Source organism: Nilaparvata lugens, chromosome 10 (genome assembly GCF_014356525.2).
Source record: "Nilaparvata lugens isolate BPH chromosome 10, ASM1435652v1, whole genome shotgun sequence".
Classification (NCBI taxonomy): domain Eukaryota; kingdom Metazoa; phylum Arthropoda; class Insecta; order Hemiptera; family Delphacidae; genus Nilaparvata; species Nilaparvata lugens.
In genome coordinates this window covers 9,927,281-9,941,975 of record NC_052513.1, presented here as the reverse complement: position 1 = coordinate 9,941,975, position 14,695 = coordinate 9,927,281, and the positions used below count along the sequence as shown (strand labels likewise).

Here is a 14,695-nt window from a genome sequence, read left to right as displayed (position 1 = left end):
GTAGTTTCGAGAGAAAATTATTTCTTGCCATTAATTGCTGTTATGAGAAAAAATAAAAAAAGCATTGCATTATTGAAATAACGAGAATCTTGCTTCTATTGCTACACAATAATAAATTTCTATCAACGAGCTTATCATTGATTATTCAATTATTCAGTATTATACAACTGTCAGAAAATTAGCACAGGCTTAAACCTAAGGCGGTTCCAATTCTAATTTATAAAACAGTCCAAATGTAGCTAGATTATGTGTCATTTTTACATTTTCGAAACACACATCAATTTACATACAATCCGAATATTTAAAAGTTCATAATTATCTTCAAGATAAATTATTATAAATAATCATGTGTCTTTGTATGCAAAGATACATGATCTTCTCTTAAAATTCAAGAAAATGTATCTTTCCAAACTAAAACATTTTATTCCCATATCGTTCACAAATAAAAAAGTAACCTTTGAAAAAAGGTTAATTAGCGTTTAATTGGATGATTATCTTGGTAATCGTACTGTAACATGGTGATAAGAAGTTGATAATAGAACTTCTTAAAATAAGTTCTACATTATGTATACAAAGATGTATCTTGAAATTAATATACTGATACAAATTGACTGATTCATACAATAAGTACATCATCAAAAGATAGTCGTCAACATTCAAGTCTCTACATAGGATTAATATGGATAAAAGTCACTCATTTTATTGAAATAACAAGAAACTTTTTCTATTGCTACACTATAATAAATACAATTCTTTATTGCTAAAATTTAACAACGTAACAAATCAAACACTTATCACAAGAAAACAAAACAAAATCAACTACCAAGAACTAAAAACTGTTTCAGGCACATATATCCTTTATACATATCCTAATATACTGATAATTTTCAGATATTTTACAAATTGACTGATTCTTACAATAAGTACATCATCAAAAGATAGTCGTCAAAATTCAAGTCTCTACATAGGATTAATATGGATAAATGATATCTACCAAAATATTGCCTCCAGCCCTTCACTAAGGTACTTTATGAAGAGAAAAATGGATTATACTGGCATCATATGAACTTGGATGAACAGCGAAATCCTCACCTCAGACAACTCAGGGAAGTCATTCTTCAAACAGAAGGGACATTGCCAAAGTCCAGTCTCGTCGTTTCTGACTGGATTCTCTTGGTCAAGTTGATCGCCTTCAGGTTTCTTATGTTGAATACCTAACAAATTGCAAAATACGATTAGAATAATTTATTGAAGTAGCATATCATGAACGCGAGCAATGAGTATTACGAACAAAATTGAACAATTGAAAAATAATAATTGTATAGCCTAATTATTTTATTCAGCAATAATACAGACTCATCCATACAGTACACAGTTGAACAAAGTTGAGTTAGCACAATCTTTACATTATATCAATCTAGTCTGTACTATAAGAATTAAATGTTAAAATGAATATGCTCAGAGGATAATTATTACTCTGATCAAGACTAAGCTTGTCAATCCAATGTAGTTCTGGTTGTATGCATGTCCTCTCAAAAACAAAATTGAAAAATAAAAAATCATAATACTATTAATATTGCAGGGTTGGAACATAAGTTGTAATAGCTGAGCTAAAAACCAGGTAAACTCTAAATTTTTCATCTGAATTCATGAAGTGCTACTAATTCACCAGTTACATTCCTATGTCAAGCTTGCAGAAAAAACTGCTTAGGTGCAACGACAATCAAGTGATGAGCTCGAGAACCCACTCTCAAAACAAGTTCTTTTTTTATCTAGTTGATAGTAGAATTCAACAGGGATGTTACATTTTTCGATAACAATGTGAACGGATCCACAATTATTGCAGAGGAATTGTGAGGGGGAGTGTAGGTAGGAATGAAGATCAAATTTATTCACTCGAAACTCATACAAAATATTAACAAAAGTATAACACGACAAGTTACAAGTTACTACTCACAAAAAGTACAGTATGTTACTGGACTTTGTCCGCGAATAGGAGTCAGATCCACAGTGTTATAAATAAGATTATTTAATTTATGAGTTGATATAGTTGAAGATTTTGTAGGAGAAGGAGTTAGGAAGAAGAAAGATTTAGAAATTTGAGTAGATGTGAAGATGACTTACCTGTAACAGTGGCAGTGATCATTTTTCCAATAAAGAATGTTTCCGGATTCTCTTTGGTCAGCATATCGAACAGTTCTTCGGGATTGGCCGACTGGAAAGGAGTTCTCATATCCTTGTACCTATGGTTCAATTCGGATCTTATGTCGTACAAAGTGATGCTCTTATTACCAAAGCCCTGAAACAACAAATTTCTATTTCAGAACAGAAGATAACACAATAGAAAAAATCTGGTGTGGCGCAATCACACAACTTTCCTTGCCGTTATGAAAATTTATCACCTGACGCTAGTGTTCATGCGCATCTCAAGTCTACTATTCAAAGATCCAAGCCAGCTGGTGTCAGGACAATAACGCTGGAGACACACGAGGTCTGCTATCTCTTCATAGTGAATCATTTAATAGAATCAACAGTTGCCAACAGTTTGCAATTGAAATAATATCATTTTCTCGAATTTCGAGCTTATTTTAAATTTTAGGTGAAAATGTTACAAAACATTAATTGTAGAGATTTTCATGATCAATCTTTTCCACTTGGCATTTTTTGTTTAAATTGTATCTGAAGCCTGATAATTGGGAATCTAAATTCAAACTTTCCATAGATGGGGCGGAGCCCCTGGAATTTTTACAGATATGGGACTTGTGGCAGTTGATAAAGCTTATCAATGAATATTTTAGGCATAAATTTCATCAAAATCGTTGGAGTCGTTTTAGTGGAAATCGCGAAAACCCCTGTTTTTGACAACATTTTCGCCATTTTATCCGCCATCATGAATTGCATTAGATCGAAATTGTTCGTGTCGGATCCTTATATTGTAAGGACCTCAAGTTCCAGATTTCAAGTCATTCCGTTAATTGGGAGATGAGATATCGTGTAAACAGACGCACATACACTCATACACACACACACACACACACACACACATACAGACCAATACCCAAAAACCACTTTTTTGGACTCAGGGGACCTTGAAACGTATAGAAATTTGGAAATTGGGGTACCTTAATTTTTTTCGGAAAGCAATACTTTCCTTACCTATGATAATAGAGCAAGGAAAGTAAAAAGGTACTACAGTGAGAGTCATGTTATGAAGTCAGAACCTGACCCCATTGGTTTACTATCCTTGACTGTTATTAGTCAAAAATATAGTTATATCTTTTACAACTCCCGCACCTTTGTCAAATTGTTTCTACGAACTGAAGATAAATAATAATGAAATAACAAAGCATTTTATCTCAATTATGGAAATGTATTGTTAAATAATGCTAGAATATGTTTCCTTGAAGAATAGAATATATTTGAGATAGAATTCATTATAATCAACAATAATTAATGTAAAGGAGAGAGCACACATCAACTGACGGACGTCTCCATTTGGAGGAAAAATCCCTTCGCAGGTGTTCGAATATTCAAACGCACACAGTCGTCCATCTATCTGCATATGTCTGCTCACGTCTGCATGCAGACATTTAATTTTTTCTAAGGAGTAACTTTTTAGCGTTAAGAACTTCAACTTGAAATAAAATTTGATTTGATGCGTTGCATTATTTCCACTGACTCTGTAACGTGAGTCTCAACAAAGAAATATCAATCAAAAAACTATCAAGTTCCCCTATAATTGAATAAATCAGGAATGTAATTACTTTTCTACTCATTTTTTGGAATTATACTTCTTTAATCAATTTACTTTCATTTTTCTTTCAATTAGGTGTCATAGTCATTAAATTTCAGCTGTTTTACATCCATGAAATCAAGCCGGTAAACAGCTGATTGTAGAACAAATAAACATATGATTCTCATTACAGCATACTATACTGTAATAAAATCATATGTTTTCTTTACAGTCGAGTATGTTTCCTAGTTCCGAATTGGGAACAGCAAAACTGGTACAAGAAACCGTCTTTTAGCTCTCCAGGTGGAAGTTTTGCCAACTACAATCAAGAAATTCCTGATTCGAAACTTGTAAACTAGGTTATGTTTATAGAATGCATGTAGTAATGTCAGTACAAGCAGGTAATGTTTTCAGTTCTTCAATTATTCTTTTCTAGATTATGACAAAAAACAGTGTAAGTTACTTGGAAGTGAATGTCTTTTGCAGTGCTCGAATGAAATTCTAGTCTCGGCTAACGCATCGACTAGAAACATCATTATCGCCTGCAAAAGGCCCCTTCCCGTCCTTGTGACTTAAGATACTATTGTATTAAAAGTTTTTTTTTGTAATTGTACTTCTATAACCTAATTAATTCACTTACTTATTACTTTAATTAGATACTTTGTACCTTTTATATGTGTTAGCCTCTCACCTGTCTTTCCAACTCCTCGGCGAAGGCATCGAGATCAAGGTCCTTGAGTCGCTCGGGCGCCTCCAGGATCTCCTCCAGGGCGCCGGCCGGATTGGCGTCGTCGTCCTCGTACTCCAACGCATCCACCGCCATCTTGCGCGCCCACTCGTACGTCTCAGGGTGCACGCGCGACCCGTCCAACACTTCCACGTACGCCTCCGTACTATACACCACAAAAACATTCAATTATCAAAAACCAAATCATCTATCAACATACGCCTAATAGGATACTAGAAATGGAAAAAAGAAAGTAAAGTAAATTCTCTTGGATAGTAAGAAATCATATAACCGATTAAGTTATTTACTAGAGATGAAAATATATCAATTTTAAATAAGTAAGGAAAGTAAATTCTTATGACTAGTATGAAATCGTATGACCGGTTGTGTTATAATACTAGAAATGAAAATATTTTACTATTTAGGAATGAAATCATTACTAGACCTTGTTTATTGAACTCTATTTACAGAGTTTCAAACAATAGAGCTACTCGAAAGCTTTGATTGCATAGAATGACTAGTACCCTGTTTTATTTTAGAGACAACTAGTTTCGGCCAATCACGCCATATTTGAAATTTCTATATTTGAATAGATGAGAGACTGTGACAAATTTGTATTTTTGCTCACCAAATCTTGAAAGGAATTTGGTTAGAATGAACAACAACTCACCTATCACCCAACGAATTGGTGTCGATTTTGATGAAACCGGCACAATTGATGAAGACTTTCGGTCCCATGTGACAGGCTGTGACGAGCTGCGTCCGGTTCTCGAGTCGCTGATTGGTCTGCTTGAGCAGTTTGATGAGCGCGGCGCCCTTTCGCGGCCCCAGACCGCAGATGAACTGCACCAGGTTGCCGCTGTTCACGTTCGCCACTATGAAGTTGATGTCCACTCCCACTTCGTTGGTACGATTCACAAATTCCAAGTGTAAGGCTTCTAGTAGTTCTTCTTTGTTCAGATGTTCCTGAGAGAAGAGTAGATACGATCAATTGAGAAAATGTAGATCGTGAAATCGGAGAAAGAAAATTCAGATTTATTTAATAACATAAGGCATGATTGCACAAGTCTGTTGAATTTTAAAAGTGATTAAATGGCGGTTAAACGCCATAAGAATCAGAAGAAGTATTTAATTAGCACTTATTCACAGTAAAAATTCACCATATTTTTGTGCAACCGAGAGTTAAACAAATAGGAGAATTTGTCATATAATCTGATTCGTTACTGAAATTTATCAGAAGAAGTATTTAATTAGCACTTATTCACAGTAAAAATTCACCATATTTTTGTGCAACCGAGAGTTAAACAAATAGGGGAATTTGTCATATAATCTGATTCGTTACTGAAATTATAAATAAAGACTGAAGTACCGAATTGCACATTAAAAAAATAAAATTAATGATAATGAATGTTCAATGGATGGAAATGAACGTTCAATACTAACTTGATACAGTATTGGAATGTTTGAGATTCGTCGTATTGTACAGTAAACATGTAAGTTTTCTTACATGCATGTTTCTTGATTAATATTGTCTATATAAAAGGGCAATGAGGTTTATAATATAATGAGAGTGGATATAATGTGGAAATGAATACGTTCATTGGAATAAATATAATTGATTTATTATTGAAAAACACTCTATTATCAATTCCACTTTATAAATCAACTTAAAGAACTGTAGTTTCGTATTAAAGTCAATACAAAAAACTCAATAACTATAACTAAATAACTAAGCTAAATAACTCAATGAGAATGATAGGTGGTGTTCTGAAATCTACCCCTGTGGAATGGCTCCCGGTGCTGAGTCACATCCCACCCCCAAATCTTCGACGCATGAATGCCCTCACTAGAGAGTACAAGAAGATACAGGAAAATCGAAGCCTGCCAATACATGAGGATATACAAGATGCCAATCAGAGCCGTCTGCAATCTCGTAAGCCACCGGTTAGGACGGCAATTACAGCCTTAGATTCAGGTTTCCGTTTAACTGAGGCCTGGCAACAAGCGTGGTCAGCAAAGCAGAACATTGACATCCCATTTGTAGCCAAAAGGCCACCAGGCTTCGATTTGCCTCGTAAAACATGGTCGGCATTGAATAGGGTACGAACTCATCGTGGTAGATGTGCCTATCTGATGCATAAGTGGGGGAAGGCTGACTCCCCTTTCTGTGAGTGTGGAGCAGTCCAGACTGTGAGACACATAGTGGAGGAGTGTCCCAGATCAGCATACACGGGTGCACATGAAGATTTCCTGGTGGCTAAACCAGCATCAATAGCCTACTTAAATACCCTGGAAGCATGCCTCTAATTTCCAGGTCAAAAGTGACTAAGATATTTTTATTCGTTTTATATATGAATTTTCTATTGTTTTCTTTTTTTTCGAATTTTGTGATCATAAATGTGTTGTGTATACTGCCATACGCTAAATAAATAAATAAAGTCAATACATCATTCACTCAAGTTACATAATAAAATTAATTGAATAAGAGAATAAGTGAATTCAATTCAGTATCGTGAGTGCAAATAACAATGGGATAAGTGTTTTTTTTTCAATTATGAAGAAGTTCTACAATATCAATATGTATTCAATTTCATCAAAAATTAGTTAATTTCTTATGAAAATTTATCGTATAGTAAACAGTTCACGCATTCATTATGTTATTGTGTATGTAAGAATGAAACAATGAAATATTTCTATTACAGAAACACGTTGTTACCTGTAAAGGATGAAAGCGTAGGCACATAATTTCGTTGTCTGTGGTGCAAAGTTGAGAAAACTCTACAAGTGGATCTTTTATTCTTCTGGCCAACGAAACAGCTTGTCTGAGGACCAATGGGTAATCTCTCAAGTCATTCTGAAATATGAAAGATAACACAACTTCTAACTAGGTTTTTTTAAAGTTTATTATATTAAGAAATATAAAATATAAATGGAATAAAATAATAGTTTAATCAATTGAATCAACTCGAAATAAAGTATTAAGCTCTGTTGCACAAAAGCATGTTGAATTTTAACTGAGATTGAATGCTACGAGAACCAGTGAAGAAATGTTTTAAAGAATCAATCATGATTAAAATTTAACAGGCTGTTATGCAACCAGGCTTCAGAGTGTTAAATTCCATTCTACAAAAGTTTTAGTTTTATTTAACTTTGGCACTAGAATTTTAGAAAAATTACTTAAAATATTTGAGTGACCAATCAGAATATCGAGCCAAAATTGAAAGATTGAAATTAATTTTCATTTCGGCTATCAATGTTGCTATTTCATAGTTATATTTTATGGTAACTCATATCAATTTTTCATAAAACTTTTTTCAATGAATTTGATACGAAATACAATTACAATCAATTAATCAACAAATTAATTTATATCTAGCCAGTCTAGTTCCTTTTATAAGATTACAATGTCTAATAATATACTATCATGCATGATCACCACATAGTCTGCGTCAGCAGAATAGCACATACTATGTTAATAGATAAATGGAAGTAGTTTTATCTAGATTTATCTATCTGTCTAGTTATTTTCTTTCTATCTAGAACATGCCATTGAGTAACAAGTGAATCTTACCTCGCCCTTGATAGAGTTGGCGTAGATCTTTGCCAGCTCATTGTCGATTATCTCGACAGGAATCTGAGGGAATTGCTCATCTTCGACCAGGTTCGTCACAATCTCCTTCAAATCTGCACTCACCATCAGCGCTTCTCTCGATTCTCCACCAATCACAATCACATGCGGCTTTTTCGACAGCACAAAATTTTTCAGAGCGAGCAGATCAGCTTCCTAAAACAGAAAGATTTGAAAGTACAGAAACCACAAAAGAAAAGTTTAATCGCAATTTTAAATTGAGATAAATCAAGATTCATAAAAGATTGCATTTTCAATCTCTCAACTATTCTATTTAATTTTTTCCGAATCATTAATACAATGATTTGTTTTTAAAATGTATGAATTCAGGGCTTATTTCTTGTATATATATAAAATAGAATTATAGTAACCTTTGAAATTAATAAAACAGTATTACCTTCAAAGGGTACTATAATTCTATTTTATATATTATGATTTGTGTAGGGTTTCAATGTAAAAATGAATAAATAAACCAATATTAAATTGCCTTCAAATTAAATGACAATATAAAAATAAAAACTAGATTACAACAATCTAATTAGAAATTTGCAATTTCAATTTTATTATATTTGCAAAGCATGCATTTTATTAATATAGATTCAATTTAAATTTCTGTATCCATCATAGTACAAATATCATTCACTATGTACATAACTAACATTCATTTATTGAAACAAGATTCGTCATTATTCATTGAAATTATTTGGGGAGGACCAACAGGCACATCCGAAAACTGTTACTCACCCGAATTTTGATTCATTTTTTTTATAGCTCTACAGCTCATAGTGGGTTTTGGCCTCCTCCACAAAATTCCTCCAAAAATTTCTATCCATTATAAATGCTCTCCATCCTCTATAACCCATCCTTATCAAATCATCCCTTATCTCATCTTCCCATCGTATTCTTGGCCTGCCTTGTTTTCTTCTTGAGTGAAGTTTCTCTTTGATCACTATTTTTGGCATTCTGGTTTCATCCATCCTATAAATATGTCCGAACCATCTTAGTCTCTGTGCCTTTATGAAGCGTACTATACTACGGCCTTTTATTAATAATTCAAGTTCAGCATTGGTTCTCCTCAAAACTGTTACTCACCCGAATTTGTATTCATATACTAGTTCGAAAAGAAGGCTATGTTTTTCCACTTTATAAAATGTGTGTCTAATTTACTGAGCAAACTCTTACAAACAAGGAATTTTGAATTTAGAAAGAATGAAAACCGAATTGAATAACAAAATTTCTCTCACTAAACGCTTGAAACTGTAAAATATTGAATAATTTAAAAAAAGGTTGATCCGAAGATTAAAAAAAAACTTCAAGTACAGCTGAATGATCAATTAATATAAGTTTAAATGCGCATAAAATGAAATGCATACATCAGCGCAAGAGCTTAGCTTTGCTGATGCATAATCAGTGGCATTTTAGCTAACCTTTTGCAGTTTGTCGTCCTCGCGGAAGGAGTTCTTGCGCTTGAGCAGGGCGGGCAGCCGGAGGTGCTCGGAGCAGTCGCCGTCCGGGTAGACGAGGCAGGCGAACGAGGCCTGCGAGAAGTCAGGCACGTAGGCCACGGCCATCACACGCAGCCCTTTGCTTGTGTCCCATTCCTCGTCATCATCATCTCCAAACTCCACTTTGATCGGCGCCATCTTTACAATACAACAACATTCACTTTTGTTCCATTTTTAAACGTTAAATTCATTATAACAATCTGGAAGTTGGGTTTAGCTATGCAAGCTGTTCCCTTCATTATTCACGTACAGTATTTAATTCTTGAACCCAGCATTAGACTATCAATAATATTATGAGTGAATTTAAGTTTTAAATTAATAATGTTTCATTTTCAATACTGATATTTTTGTTGTATTTTTGAGGAAATAAATTTTATTTTATTTGTTAGTAAAAATAGTCACAATGACAAAAAGATTAGCGATAACCTTGATTTTCAAAATTTATCTAACTAAATATTTTTAGAGAAGATACTATGGCAGTATAAATAGTTATCAAGTTTTGAATTATAATTTTCAATACTGATATTTTTGTTGTATTTTTGAGGAAATAAATTTTATTTTATTTGTAAGTGAAAATAGTCACAATGACAAAAAGATTAGCAATAACCTTGATTTTCAAAATTTATCTAACTAATATGAAAAAGAAGATACTATGGACTAATGCCTGTCACTTTCCATAATTTGAATTTTGGTAGTGTAATAAGTAGATGAGAACTACGGTTATACGAGTCCTATTTTGAGAACAAAGATATTATGTATTGCTGAATAGCTAGAGACCATATGAATACATGACAATGAAAATGAGAATATGCAAAATAGTACTCACAAAAATTTTAAATAAAGTTTTTCTGAATAAATCCTAGTGTTTAAGATAACTGAAAATAATAAAAAAACTATAAAGTTTAAGATGAAAGACTGAATAAAAATTTGAGGATATCTTTTCATCTTATATGTCTTATATTAAATAATTCTTTAGGTAAAAATTGAATGATTAATTTACTGTGGATGCGATATGCACTAGCCGAATCTCTGCTACATAACAATTCCTGATCAAAAGGAAAATAGTATATCAATTAATAGAAATACACCAAATTTATGTTAGCATGGAACGATATTTAAAAATCAGAACAAGTTTAATGAAAGGATTAATGTAACACTTTGCCTCGGTTGCACAAAAGCCCGTTGAATTTTAATCGTGATAAATTTCAGGAGAACCAATCAGAGAAGCCTTATTTTCGATAAAGCCTTCTCTGATTGGTTCTCGTGAAATTAATCACGATTAAAATTCAACCGGATTTTGTGCAAACGGGCCTGAAGATTTCAGATGAAACCATTCAAATGTAAGTGCAGGGCACTTAATACAGCAATTGAGCTCTACTAGTGCTTTACGAATACAGCACAACTAAAGCACATTTTTAACAAAGACCATGCAAGTGTTGTGACCTGTAACTAAATTTACCTTAATCCAGCTGTAGAGTTTACGACAAGCAGCCTTTAGAACACATTCCTTCGATTCGTTCAAAAGCTGCTGCTTGAGTTCTTTAATGAGATCAGGGATCAGCATCTTCTTGAGAGCTATCTCAACACATTCAGCTCGAAGACTGTTCCAATCTTGTACATGCTTACTGAATTCATCCTGTACGAATTGAAAACATTAAAGTAATTGAATTTGAACACAAAAGTCCAATTACCAATAAGTTCCAATCACGTATTCCATAAAGAAGTACTTTCTTTAATAAAGTATATCAATGTGAATAAATTACATTCATAAGTTATGTATTAAAAACTCTACAACAGTTAAATAACACAATTTACAGTTACATACACATGTGCAGAAAAATGATTCACTGATCACTTACTTCCCGTCTTTCTTCTCAAGATTAAAAGTTCATCATCCTAGAAAAAATCTGACTCTTCGTAGAAAAAGTTTGTGATTTTCCATAAATTTCAACTTCCTGATGTGAAACAGCAGTCAAAATTTTCCTTCTTCTACTATATTCATACGCATAAAGTTCCGGTAGAATTTCAACCAAATTGGAATTTCGTACTACAATTTATAACATTTTTTAACCAAATGTCTTGCTCACCCTGTAGTAAAGCTGCTTGACTTCTTCAAGGTAAGATGAACTTGTGAGGCCATCTATATGTTCGTTGATAGTAAAAGTAAGCAACTTATCTTCCTCTGCAATGAACAATTTCAGGAACTGATCTCCAACCAGATCTCTCACTGGTTTATCTTTGATGTACTTAATGCTGAAACAGGGAGAAAAGGAATCGGCACATTAATAGAATGAATAAGTGTTCAAGTTTACTTACTTGATAATCATCTACAAGTATAAGTGAGCTCAAGAAATTAATAGTGTAATAGTTCAATCAGTCATAAGAAATTAATTTGAAGATATACTGAATGCTTTATTAGACAAGCATCTCAAACTTAAATAAAATACTCCTATTACAAAAAGAAGCAATAAGAATAATTCTAAATCTTGATAGAGAGCAATCATGCAAGCCATTCTTCAGTAAGTTAAAGTTCATGACGGTGTACAGCCTGTACTTTTATAGGACAATATTATATATAAAAACTAACGAATCTAGATTCCCACGGCAAGTAGATATACATAACTACAACACAAGAAATAAAAATAATTTTACAATAAAGAAACACAATAAGGAAAAATATAAACAAAGTCCAACGTACATGGGAATAAAATTTATTGGTTGTCTCCCAGGTTGCATAAGACATGAACCTGATAGATCAAAATTTAAGGAATTGCTGAGAGCATATTTGATGGATTTAGCATGCTACAGTATAAATGAGTACTGTAAACAAATGAATTTTATACAGTCACTAATTTCTCTTTAGCTTTAAGTTAGTTTTAGTTTTTGACTTTTTCATGTACATTTTCATGTATGTTTTGGAAAGAAATAAATGATTGATTGATTGATATCCTGCATATCTATACCTTGAGAGTTGATATGCACAGGATATTTTCATCAGATATAATAAATAATCGTCGTAAACGTAAATGTAAACAGTATTAATGTAGAATTTAAATGTCAAACAAGAAAGTATACAGGTTCATGGATCAATTTGAAAATTTACTTTGTGAACATATTAGTGGTCTGAAAATTTTGCGAAGAGAAGAGCTACAAGACTTAACCTATTTCGGACTATGTGTAACCATATCTAAATTGGGGAGAGGATTAGCACAAGGTTACCTTATTTTTCCTCTCCCTATCATTTATATGATGTATACTTATTGTACCAATAAATAAAGAATAAAGAATAAAGAAATTATACTATAAATAAATAAGACGAATCCTCCTATAGGTATATTTATAAAACGTCATTTTCCATAATTAAAAGTTTCAAATAGTCAAGTAAAAAGCTTTCTTTCGTTTTCATTCAAAATCTTGTCTTTCATTTTTAAAAAATATAAATAAAATATAAATTTACAGATTCTTGAAGGTTCTGTAGATTAAGATTCAAGGTTAAGATTTAAGGTCACAGTCGTAATCAGACCTCCGTAGAGTGCAGATCGTAGCGAATAATTAGTGTAGAGTAGTATTAGTAGTGAAAGTGGAACAAGTTGTGTCAACACCAACTGTCAACAACCAGCAGTCCAGTCAGCAGTTTTTCACAGTGAAAACTACTCAACGTTTTTTTTTCTGAGTGAAAAGTGTGTCACCAAATTTTTCGTTTGAACATTGCTCTCTTTAAAAATTAGGTTCTGTTTCTTTAAAAAAACAATTATCAAACCATCAATAAATTATGGTGTTTTGGATCTATCAGCCTTAAGATGATCCATTCGCCAATAAATACGCCAACAAAACTACCACCATCCGCGCAGCTAGAATACGAGGAAGAGGAGGAAAAGGATGAAATGAATATGCCTCCCGAATTGCCACCGAAAAGTAAAAACGATAGCGGAATACGTTTCGAGGTACGTTCTCTTAAAAATATACAAGAGAAATTTCTGAAATGGGGGAGTGAAATTTTCTTGAAAAAGAAAGTATCCAGAGAGGACTATGATTCGTTTTTAAATGTGTGCAATGAACTTAACATAAGTATCGAAAGAATAGACGTTAAGCAACATATACAAGATAACAACGCGGAAATGTTTGGAAAAATTCACACTCTGGAGCAGAGTGTGAATAAACTAGCAAGTGAAGTTGCAAAAAGCCATAATAAGCCGATCTCATTTGCTGAGGCCGTGCAACTGCCAAAGAAGAGGACCGCACCTTCTACATTATCGAGTGCCGCCTCCACTGCTGCAGCCAGGGAGTCTCCGCCCCGGACCAAGAAGCTGTCGCCCAAGGAGAATGTGATCATCCTGAAGCCAGCAAAAATAAATGGAACGGAAAAGGAACAAAGCGGAAAAATTCGAGAAACAATAAAGAAGAACATCACCCGTGAACAAAATTTGAACATTAAAAAAGCTGTTGATGTCCGTGGTGGGGGTGTGCTGTTGGTGCTTCACCCAAGGGCCAATAAGGAAAATGTTTTGGGTGATAAGGTCCTGCAACATCAAAACATAAAGGTAAGCGAGCCACAATCCAAATTGCCAAGAATAATTCTGTATCACGTCGCTGCAGATATAACTGCTGCTGAATTGGCAAACGATGTGTATGAGAGAAATCTCGAGTCATCGTCACTGAGTAGGGAAAATTTCTTGAAAAACTTTAGGCCGATTTTTAAAATAGGACCGAAAAACAAAAACACCGTGCACTGGGTAGTGGAGTGCACTGGTGAATTAAGAAAAGAATTTATTAACAAATCGCGGATTGGTATTGATTGGAGGGTGTGCCGAGTTGGAGACTATGTTGCCGTCTCTCGTTGCTTCAAGTGCCAAAAAATTGGACATATCAGTAAGCATTGCACTCAAGCACAAAACACCTGTGCTCACTGTTCCACTACAGGACATGATGTTAAAGAGTGCCCTAATAGAGACAAAAAGCCCTCATGTTTAAATTGCCGCAATGATAAAAAAGCTTTCGATCACAAAGTAGGTGACAGAGAGTGCCCTTCCTATCAAAAAGCGTTACAACAAATAATTGATAGAACTGATTATGGAATCTGAAAGAAAAATATTCAATATACT

The 14,695-nt window shown here is 33.6% G+C and overlaps 1 protein-coding gene across 4 annotated transcripts in view; it reads right to left on the bottom strand.

The window, feature by feature from the left end:
* Positions 1-14,695, bottom strand: part of LOC111044389 (transcription elongation factor SPT6) — a 59,797-nt gene that overhangs the window by 15,707 nt on the left and 29,395 nt on the right. For all 4 annotated transcript variants that reach the window (XM_039436247.1, XM_039436248.1, XM_039436249.1 and 1 more), the window contains 9 exons: positions 11,681-11,846; positions 11,053-11,229; positions 9,516-9,731; positions 8,032-8,244; positions 7,177-7,314; positions 5,131-5,426; positions 4,425-4,626; positions 2,125-2,299; positions 1,093-1,214 (listed from right to left, as the gene is read on the bottom strand). In XM_039436247.1, the coding sequence (XP_039292181.1) occupies positions 1,093-1,214; positions 2,125-2,299; positions 4,425-4,626; positions 5,131-5,426; positions 7,177-7,314; positions 8,032-8,244; positions 9,516-9,731; positions 11,053-11,229; positions 11,681-11,846 (1,705 nt within the window). The remainder of the gene's footprint in view (positions 1-1,092; positions 1,215-2,124; positions 2,300-4,424; positions 4,627-5,130; positions 5,427-7,176; positions 7,315-8,031; positions 8,245-9,515; positions 9,732-11,052; positions 11,230-11,680; positions 11,847-14,695) is intronic.